A 10947-nucleotide genomic window follows, 5' to 3' on the forward strand; every position below is an offset into this window, starting at 1 on the left:
CCCCCCCCCCCCCCCCCCACCACCCCCCCCCCCCCCCCCCCCCCCCGCTTTGTCCCCCTCTCTTCTCCCCTTAGCGATGGTCAGCCTGTAAAACCAGGATGTGTTGGCACCTTTATGATATAAATACGCACACACCCTGGGCATAAGAAAGCTGTCAACAGAACATTTGTTTTCCATTTTTCACCACCCAAAGCACTTCAAGCTGAGGGGTGAGGGGGAAAAAAGGAGACAAGGCGTTAAAAATGTACCGCAACACTAACTATTTTGCCCCTTGGTGGATGTGGGTGCTTGAACAGATGGGGCTCCAATTGGTTTGCTTTTTTATTCAGTGCAACAGGGTCGTCAGAAATTTCCATTCAGTAAGCTCTCACCTCCACACATGCTCGATTGCGGTTGGCAGATGCAGATTGAAGGCATAAACGCGCACGCAGTACATTCACACGTGCTTAATTATGTGTGCTGACACCCCTACACACACACACGCACACACACAAACACACACATAGCAGCTGCTATTGCCGTTCTCTCTCAGTGCCCATTCATCACTTAACTTTGTGCTGATTGAAAAACACAAGTGCATGTCAAGTGAACTGAAAGACAAGGGATGTCAGAGGTGCGTGAGCTGACCCACGCATGCCAGTAAGCTGTGATGAATGCCCCCCCCCCAAATCCACCCTACCGTAAATAGATCAAAGCACATCTGTTTCTGTGTCCAGCAGCCACACATCTATAATTGCGAACTGGCCTTAATGGCTCAGAGCGACCCGTCAGATGCTAAGCAGTTTGGACACAGGAGATGCTGAAGCATATGAGCGGAGCGCAACCATCGGTAATCGCCGGACAGGGAATTCTCTGGAGCCACGGTGGCGGCTGTCTTGGTCTCTAGCGGACTGAAATAGATATCACAACTTCAGCCCAGGGACGGAGGCCCCCAAGGGGCCCGGAGCTGACCACACAGCTGGGATTGCGGAGAAGGGGTTGATCAGTGGTCAGAGGCAGGGGACACCACTGGGATCAGAGGTGGGGTGTGGAGAAGAAGTTGGTTTAAGGTTTAGAGAAACGTTATGGCTGGTTGGTGACAGTGTATTCACAGAATTTAAGAAAGTGATTCACCCTAAAAGGTGTTGTTTTTTGGGCAAAAGAGAGAATGCAGAGCAGTTGATGGTTTCGGCTGAACGTGGTAAAGCTCTGAGTGAGGAGAGAAGCCTCAAGTTGGCCAGTTGTCACAGTGTGACACTGATTCGGCCTAATGAGCGTAGTGCTGTCACCACACATCTGCCTCTCATTCACTTGTAGGATCTGGCACACTCAAGACCTGCTGGAGTCACCGCTAGATGCTGGAACTGGAGACTCCACCATCTCACTGCAATCGGCCCCGGCTGCCAGGATTACAAGGAGGAGAGCAAAATAACTTATACTTGTACCACGGAATCAAACATAACAACAGCGCGCACACATTTTGAGTCGGCCCACTTAAAAAGGACAAGGCCTGACAAGAATTCTTAAGTTGGCAAGCAGTAAAAAAGTTTGATTGACGAAAGAATGTTGATTTTTATCGAAATATAAAATTGTAACAATGACTTGTCTGCCGTCACTTATGTATTCAAAAAGGTGCTGAGACTTTTATATTTTGTATTTACTGGTGTTTGTTTGCTTATGATTGCAAACAAATCATATTATTCATTGTAGAAAAAAAAGATCTTCATTTATTATCTTCTTCATGACTCACATAAACCTAATTTTTAAATGAGTGTGACTTTCTAGCATGTCACTATCACATGATGGGTAAATTCTGTCTCAAACAATATAGGTATCCCTACAATTGTTTATGATAACAAATGCCACACTGTCTTCGACTTGCTCAATATGATCCAGCAGATGAAGCTGTTACAGTAATGGAATTGGAGCACATGCGGTAGATACTGTTGATCGGAAGAGACAACGAGACAACGAGGATGACCGTATGTCCCGCATGTGATGATGATTAGGTCGTGGTGTCTCTGATCTGCATTGGACAGCAGTCCTCCCCATCTGTCCTGACTCTGAAGGCGTCTGCGTAGACGGAGCAGCCACTCAGAAATTCCTCATGGGCATCCTCCTGGAAAATAGCACAAAGGTTTACCAAACATCATTGTGGCGGTGGCACCAATTATTGTTAATATACATCAAATAGCCTCGGCCGAGTCCGAGGAGCGGACTGATCACTCCAATGACGGCAACTGTCAGTCTGCGCCCGAATGAAGAGAGCTGTTGAAATAATTAGTCCATGCCCTGTGAATAAAACAATAATACAACAGCGGAGATGACATCCAAAATATGCACATAGTCTCAGATGACCTGAAAACCTGCCGGGGCACGGACCGCCGAACAAGGCCTCGTCTTCAGCCGGTGGCCACAGATGAATGCAGGCTTTGTTTTAAGTGCTCTATGTACATGTTGGGGTAACGTTAGTGAAGGGGAACAGCGACAGGAAAACGCAGCAGTCGTTGGGACAGCGTTTGTTCGACCTTATGTACATGAGTTTTGACGTGTGCACACATTTGCTGCAGTGTACATTTGCATTTCAGGTTTTATTAGATTTGAAAACAGGTACCGTGTCGTTTTTTAAAAAGATTTACACATTTCTTCATCACCAAATCATATCAGAGAGAGCAAAAGAAGCAAGAACAACAGGTCATATATGTATATGTGCAGTTAAACCTGAAAAGAAAAATAAATTTAAGAGAAATATGAAAAATAAGAAAATAAAAAACACCAGCAAAGAAGGTCAAAGGTCAGCGCTCAGAACTAGAGGGACTGTTTTGCTGCAGATCCTGAAGATGGTGCTGCTCAGCTGCATTTCTCAAATCATTTTAGCAGAAGTATACAGACAAAACCGCATTGCATTGAAAGACAGTCATGTGAGACCTCCTCACTTCAGGTTTCAGATCCAGTATCCGTGCTGCTGACCAAGTCACTAAATCCCTACCAGCCCCAGGGGAGCGGCACTGTAGCTGACCTCTGACCTGTGATTCACCTATGGAGGGGAGTGGGCTAATTGTCCAGATGATCATTGATGTCTCACTTTTTGTTTGCTCAATTGACTGAAACCATTTAAGATGAAGTCAATCAAACTACAAGAAGTCATGTGTGTGTGTCTGTGGACTGGTTTGTGTTCAATTTCAGCTCAGAATACACCATTGCATTTGCATGTGTTTGTCTTGTAAATGAACTGTGCATGTGGGATTCTGATTATTTATCAAATAATATCAACATTTTTTTTTCTCACTAAATATTCCCAGCTACTGTAGCTCTACAGAAGTTAATCAGTTAATCAATTGTGCTCAGCAAACAACTAACCTAAAACAGTAGAGCATAGACGAATTACTAGCAAATTACTGGTAATTCCAAGTGAATTGTATGGCCACTGCACTTACACAATAAGAGGCATGATGAGTGAAAACAACATTGAAGGCTTTAAGGAATAACTTTTTGAGTTCTGCGTACTCTTTATGGTTTCAATGTACTTTAAAGCTACTGCTGTACAACATGATTAAATGACAGTACCATGTTTTGGTTTCCAGCAGTGATGTTACCTTCAATGCTTTCTTTTCAGAATTGGGCCTTCACATCTTGATGTCTATTTCACTGTGCTGCTGCATCGGGTTTTTTGTCTGAAGCTCCAACAAAACTTTTTCATGCTCCTAAAACCCGGGAACAAGTTCTGAGCTAGCAAAAGAATTATCAGACCACTTCAACTTTTTCAGGTTATAACAATCAACGATTCCTCGACATGTGGCCAATCAGAGCTTACCATCTGCAGTTGCTGTAGTGAGTTGTGTACGTATGTGTATGTAAGTTTATGTACCGCAAGGCTTTTCCTAAATGTGGGAGCAAGGTGGAGATCGCGGCTTGTTCATGAGTGTGAAGTCACGAGCAGTTCAAACGGACACCAGGCACGATGAGCAGGCGTGTGTTTTTAGCACAACCAGCCACACTAGTGTCAACACCGTGACATGTTAGATTAGGAGAGGCTCGCCATGAACGAAAGGGACTGTGGACTGTGGCTTTAAAACGCTATCCATGCACACCTGTGACAGCGTGAAATGTCGGGCCCTTCACACGCACACAGCCTCAGTCAGCACGAGAGCACTTGTATCTTCATTTACATTCATTTTTAGGTAAGGCAAGCCGAGCGAAGCGGCGTACTTGTCTCTGTGAAGCGAAGGGTCTAAATAGTGTTTTGGTTGAAAACCACACAAGAGCTCGTCAGTGGCGACGGTGACAAGCGGGGACGCAAAGTGTGAACGAGGAGAGAGTGTGGAGCAGGGGACATGGATTCTGAGCGGGGCAGGCGGTGGCTGATGCAGGGGGGGTGGAGGGGGGTGGTGGTGATGATGAGAACGGACACGAGCCACATGAGGCCCCCTGACAACGCAGGAGTCCCCCTGCGGTATGTCCAGCAGTCTACTTATGCACACACACACACACACACACACACACACAGATGCATAAACGCACACAAGCACGCAGTTTTAACACCACCACACTGACTTTGTAAAATAGAAATATTAAATAACAAGAGTAAAACAAACTAAAACATTTTTTTTAAAACCGAAACATTTTGCTCAAATTAATTTCGTCCTTTAATTTGAATGGCACTGCATTATTTTCTGTTTCTGATTCGTAGTGATTGCACCCCCTCTAGTGGCTTTATGCAATAATAGCAGTCAACATTTATAGCAGCCTGCATTGCAACTGAACTCACAAATATACTGCATGTCTATGTGTAAAAAAATCCCCATTACTTAACAGTGATTGTCCATCAGAACACTGCTTTTGTTCAGCTGCTGACTGGGTCGACAGCAGCACGGCTAAGTTGGTCCGATAAAGCAGACTAGAAGTTAGACCGCGTGGGGGGAAGGTTTCACACACAATTCATTTTGGCAGCGAAAAACATCCTAAATTTGGTTAGGCATCGTTTGTGGAACCACGCTGGCTGTTCCGCACGCGTCGAGGACACCAGAAGTCATTCCCAGTTTGCCTCACCAACACACCGCTGGTCTCCCCCCCCCCCCACCACAAGGGGTGCCTTTAAAACGATATGCCTTCTGGGGTGTTCTTTTATGGGGCTGCAGTCGCAACCATTGACTATTGTATAATTCTCTTTAAATCAGTTTGCCCCCCCCCCCCCCCTTTTTTTTGAGCCCACCCCTGACTTAACAACCAGAAAAAGGTCACATTTCTGAGAAGTGACTTCCATGCATGTTCCATGCTGGGTCGTCACTTTCAATTTCCTAAGACCTTTCATGTCACACACCCATCAACCCAGAGAACTGCTACACACCGTGTGCACCATTTCCACAGTGCTGGTGTGATCTATGAAGTAGAATACTGTAAATCAAAAAGTGACCTATTCTAAGCAGTCACTTTGACTAGATTACATTTAGGTGCAAAGTTGATCCAAAAAGAGAGGCACCGTTGCGATTTCAAGCTTTCGGATTAACTTTAAAACTGTCAACAGGAGCAGGTTTGCACATGTTTGAGATGAATAGAGAGGTAAAAGTCATTGATGCAGCTCTTAATTACATTGCTTGTTTTGACTCGTGAAAACTCAAAGGGCATGCATGAGCAGAAGTGATCATCTCCTTCTTTCCATGTCCTCCCGCTGTATTTAACACTGAGAACCCCCCCCTCCCCAGGACACCTAGCGAGCGCTCAACAAACGACGTGTCTTTCCCTTTTTCCAGCACACGAGATGTTTAACTCTGCGCACACAATTAATGGAGCATGAAATGCATGCCTGAAGTGCAGCAGGCTCCTAACCTGCAGGTGACATGAAGCTCTTATTGTGACCTAACTGAGCTGTATTATAACCGCATTTGACTGGTGACAATTAGTGACCTTTTGCCTTTCCAGCAGCCATCCATTTCAATTACACCAACCTGGAGAGCTCTGGTGGGCGAGCGAGATGAGATACTGTAGCCAGTGTACTACTACTACTACTGTACTGATATTGTTAGCTTGGCCACTGTACTGTACCATTAGTCTTACAATAATTTGATATGATTTAGCACACCGTTGGACCTCATGTCGTATCACATTTGTATTTTGATTGAGGGTTTAAGTGACAATAATGGTTATTATTTTTGGCTCTTATGTTCTTTGAAAGGTCGTGGCAATGTGAACTCTTACAAGGGCTCTTTCTTTTTTTTCTCCTTTATTAGACAGATAACAGTATAGAGACAAACTGAAAACAGGGACAGAGAGAGAGGGGTATGACATGCAACAAATGTCCAAAGGCCAGTATCAAATCCCCGGACCGTGAGTTAATATGGTATGCACTTTCAGCATTTGGCTACCAAGATGCTCCACAAATGATCTTTTATAAAATGCTAGCTTTCAATGTCTATCATAGAAAATGATAATCATCTCAGGCTATCACTGAGATAAATTTGATGAAGAATGATGAGTGAGAATCTGCAAACTGAGAAGGTTTTGTTTGCTGAAGTGATGCTGCTGCAGCTTACTTTGCCACATCTTTATAAACGCCATAACTATTCTCAGAATTTAACCAGTTTTTTTTTTCAGTTGGGATTGTTCACGTTTTAAATTATTTCAGCAGGTTGGTGGTTGAGCTGTATGTAGAGGTGAAATTCTTCAAACTGTTAGTGATTCATTCACACATCACATGTTTTTTTTGGTTGTGTAATTGTTGTACAAGCACCAGCAACACTTCCGTTTCCTTCTATATTTTACAACAGCTCCACTTCAGGCCTGCATGCCTTCACCTCAGCTACGTTGAGTTCAAACTTGAGAAACCTCAGAGGCAGGAAGGTATTATAAAACCTCACGCTTAATCACTTCATCTAACCTTTCTCAAAAATACGCTGCACCCGGTGCAAGCGGTAGTGCAAATATGTGCACTCTTTCATTGAACTCCAGCTAGACCAAAGCGACCAAACTGAAATGGATACTTCATGCATGCAGAGAAGCGACATTAACGCAAACAGTACTCGCTTACTTTATCTCTCTCTCTCTCTCTCTCTCTCTCTCTCTCTCTAACACACACTGAAAGCACTGTGTAGCACTCTTGTTTTAACCACATTGTGGGAATGTGAGGTTTGTGCCCTTAGTCCCATAGTGGGGACTCACATTCTATTTGGGACAAAAAGTGGGTACCCAAAATGTTAACCATCAATATTTACAGGTGATACTTTCCTTTAGACTTACAGTTAGTGTTGTACACCTAAGTCTCACAAAATGTAACCTATGTCAGCCTACTTAATGGTGCAAGATTGGGAGCATTTCAAATGCTTCTCAGTGGCTCGCAACTCATTGGTGCTAACAGTGCAAACAACGGAAGGCAGCGCTAACAGCGTTTACCTGAGAACCACAGGGTCGGCACCACGTCTTCGCGACGACCCTGTCTGTCGGGACGACGTTATAAGCTGTAAACACCGTACCAGCGCAGTGCAGAGCGGCGGTGATGAGCTAGCCAGAGGGGCACGCTCACATGCACGAACATGCACTTAAAGTACACACGGCCAGCCCGGCTATGTCAACAAAGCAAGGAGAAAGTCTGATAACAGCACACACACAGAGAGAGACTTCATTCTCTTCTCAGGTAAACATTACTCCACTATATCTTTACAGATAATAGTTGTTTGCTGCTATATAATTTAATGCGCTAAATGTCCCTTTTCTGCTTCTTTAACTAACGTAACTACTTATTTAGCGTTACAAATGTAGGCTACTTATTTTAAATCAAACCACAATATTTTCCAAAGTGTACACAAGGAGTTTTATTGCCTAAACCTAAACAAGTACACCTAAAATCTAAGTAAACCTACGTTGGAAGTTTATTTTGGAAAGACGCTGTAATGAGCGAAAGCTGACACATACAACGCTGATGCTAGAATGGAACTGAGAGTGTCATAGTTTGAGACGTAGGGCCACTGGGAGTGAGAACGTGTTGGCCAAGACGGAACAGTACGATACGGTAGAAATGTCTATGTCATACATGTATACCTTTATACATGCAGATGCACCAATCATTATTTGTGTAGGAGCTTCGAAAGAGTTTTGTGCAACTCATCAAATGTCCTTAACAGGTGACTGAGATATACATTTTATAATTAACATTCATATCAATATTATTGTGTACTTTTGTATATTGATGCTTTGGCAACATTTCTGAAAATGTCATGTCAATAAAGCACATTGAATTGAGAGAGAGAGAGAGAGAGAGAGAGAGAGAGAGAGAGAGAGAGAGAGGTCAAATTAACATTTTAGTGAAAATCACAAAATGTTCTATCTTCATTTAGTTATCATGCTATTAAAATTGAGGGGACTATAGATCACATTTATTTCAAAATTGTCAATGTAAAGCTATAAAACAGTCTGCCACGCACAGTGCATAGAGATCTTCAAACTACTGGGGTTTCAGTAAGACAGACATATGATGTCAAAAAGGAGAGGTGGGATTTGAACACTGCTTCCAACCTTTTCAGAGGCATTTCAAGTAACACAGCTCAATTTCCAACCACAACCAGCAGACTCAGGAGTGTAAACAGTAAATCAGCTGGGGAACCGTATCTCTTGTTGTAAGTACTATACATATGTATTATCTTTATCTACTGTATAGCTCAGTTTTCCTTTGTTTATTGTTCCTTTGCTTATGCACTCTTGTCTTCTGCTTTTTGATTTATGATTTTCACACTTTTCTCAAAATGACAGGTGAGATGGCGTTTGAAAATATCACCCCGGACTCAGCCGAAAACCCTCCAAACCAGAGCAGCTGCGATGTGTTTGTCTACCAGAGGTCTGCCGTGGTGCTCTTCCCAATTTTCTACTCTGTGGTTTTCATTATCAGTGCTTGCGGCAACAGCTTGGTCCTCTACGTGATCTGCCAGAGGAAGCAGAAGTTCAACTCCACCTCTGTCTATCTGGTCAACCTCGCGTTGTCCGACGCCCTGTTCACACTGGCGCTGCCTGGGCGAATTATTTACTACATCCGCCACTTTGACTGGCCCTTTGGTGACCTCCTCTGCAGACTGACAACGCTCCTCTTCTTTGCAAATACATATGCAGGTAATATTGGTTCTGTTGCCAATAAGGCTCCAGGAGTGTGTTTTTACACTTTGTAAACATATGCTACCACATCTCCATGTTCAGACTTTATTTTTCCACGTTTAACTTTATGTGAGAGAGACATAAGCATTTACATAGGAGAAAAAAAACAGTATACGATTAAGAGTTCATTCAAAATTTGCATCCAACCTTCATATACTTCCAAGTATATGAAGTGTAAAAAGTTTGTTGACCATTTCAATTATTAAAATGGGACCAGTATGGTGGAAACACCTTCTACATAGTCATGGATGCGCAGCCCATTTGGTCAACATTCATGATCTCTACTTTTGGTTATTATCTGTGGAATTATGTATTTCTTTTGCCATCCTGCCCTGCATGCGTTAAGCAGAAACTACATTGCGTATCCATCATATTTCCACCAGGTATTGGCTTCATGACCTGCATCAGTCTGGATCGATACCTGGCCATGGTGCATCCACACCGGCTGCAGTGTTTGCGAAGCGTGAGGGTGGTTCGCAGGGTCTCCTGCGTGGTCTGGGCCCTGGTCTCCCTGCAGGTGGCCCCCCTGCTGTTCCGCAGCATGCTGCGCGAGCACCAGGGGAGGCGAACCTGCATGGAGTACTTCAACTTTGAGGGCTCCCGCTTCACACCTTATCTCCTGCTCCTGGCCTGCGCCGTCTCCTTCTGCTGTCCGCTCGCCGTCATCGCCGGCTGCTACGCCAAGATCAACCTGAAGCTGCGAGCCGCGGCCAAGCAGAACTCAATGACCGGTCGATCAAGGAGGAATCACAGGGTCAACACCATCATTCTCCTCATCCTCCTCACTTTTATCGCGTGCTTCAGCCCTTACCACCTCAACGTCATGCAGTTTATGTCCAGAAAGATACACCATCAGGCAACGTGCGAGGAACTGAGGGCCTTTAAGGTGTCCTTACAGGTAGGACCGGTGCTCCTTTGTTTGATTGTCGAACCATACCCCGTCAATTTTTACTCCTTATGATATACCCTCTCCCTTGCAGATCACAGTTTCGCTCATGAACTTCAACTGCTGCTTGGACCCAGTCATCTACTTCTTTGCCATTAAGACCTACAAGAAGCGGGTGCTGAGCCTGTTCAAGGACTATCTGTATACTTCCGCCGCCTCCTCCAAAATGACAGCTGAGAACAGCAGCACAACACCTGAGAGAAACCACAGCTCAGCTTTACAGGAGATACACAACCAGTGTCACAGAGAAGACCTACATTAAGGCCTATTTTAGTCCCTCTGTCTGTGGAAATGACAAGTCTTTCACTTGAGCTATTGTGGCATGTTCATATGCAGTGGGTAAACATTAAAATGCAACATCAAATTTGCTAAAAATAACAAACAAAAGTGTTAATAACAATGATGTTTGGTTGATAACATTGTGTGATTTATTCTTCTACATCTATTATATTTCTGTTTTTACATTATATCGTATTGCTTTTCTTGTTAACATGCGTCTGTGATACAGTGTCATAAAGTAATGTAAAAATGAATTCTGCTTGAATCAGTGTAAGGGGGAGGAAACGTCCTCACTGTCCCAAATAAGCTTTTTTCTGTAACATTTTTTGTGGTCATTAATGCAGTACAACTTTCGCTTCCTTTTTGTAGAGAAACACATATGCGGACCAAGTCGTGTGTAAGTGGGTAGTTAGTTTATTATTGGACACCGAAGCTGCTAATAAATACATCTGTAATGTGTGCTCTGTTATTACTAAAAAACTTGTTTCCTATGGTCCCCATAGCTACATATAATGCAAGAAAGTTGGGTATGCCAAAATGAAACCATGTCACATATCTCTCTTTCATACCCACATCTGAGTTCTGTGTGGGAGTGCGTAGATGAGCAT

General features: G+C 43.8%; 1 protein-coding gene across 1 annotated transcript; it reads left to right on the forward strand.

Annotated features, from left to right (window-relative positions):
- Positions 1 to 8711: 8711 nt before the first annotated feature.
- Positions 8712 to 10322, forward strand: LOC116401600 (G-protein coupled receptor 183-like). The gene is made up of 3 exons (XM_031880078.1): positions 8712 to 9072; positions 9498 to 10012; positions 10095 to 10322. The coding sequence occupies exons 1-3, from the start codon at positions 8712 to 8714 to the stop codon at positions 10320 to 10322; spliced, it is 1104 nt and encodes a 367-aa protein (XP_031735938.1).
- The last annotated feature ends 625 nt before the right edge of the window (positions 10323 to 10947 follow it).

The sequence above is a fragment of the Anarrhichthys ocellatus genome, unplaced genomic scaffold (genome assembly GCF_004355925.1).
Source record: "Anarrhichthys ocellatus isolate YVR2014 unplaced genomic scaffold, GSC_Weel_1.0 scaffold556, whole genome shotgun sequence".
In the NCBI taxonomy this organism is placed as follows: Eukaryota; Metazoa; Chordata; class Actinopteri; order Perciformes; family Anarhichadidae; genus Anarrhichthys; species Anarrhichthys ocellatus.

Excerpts from the sequence above, each read along its gene's own strand:
- LOC116401600 (XM_031880078.1), top strand. The coding sequence starts at position 8,712 with ATGACAGGTGAGATGGCGTTTGAAAATATCACCCCGGACTCAGCCGAA. Across the intron at positions 9,073-9,497 it reads CTTTGCAAATACATATGCAG|GTATTGGCTTCATGACCTGC; the intron begins GTAATATTGGTT and ends TATTTCCACCAG. Across the intron at positions 10,013-10,094 it reads CCTTTAAGGTGTCCTTACAG|ATCACAGTTTCGCTCATGAA; the intron begins GTAGGACCGGTG and ends TCTCCCTTGCAG.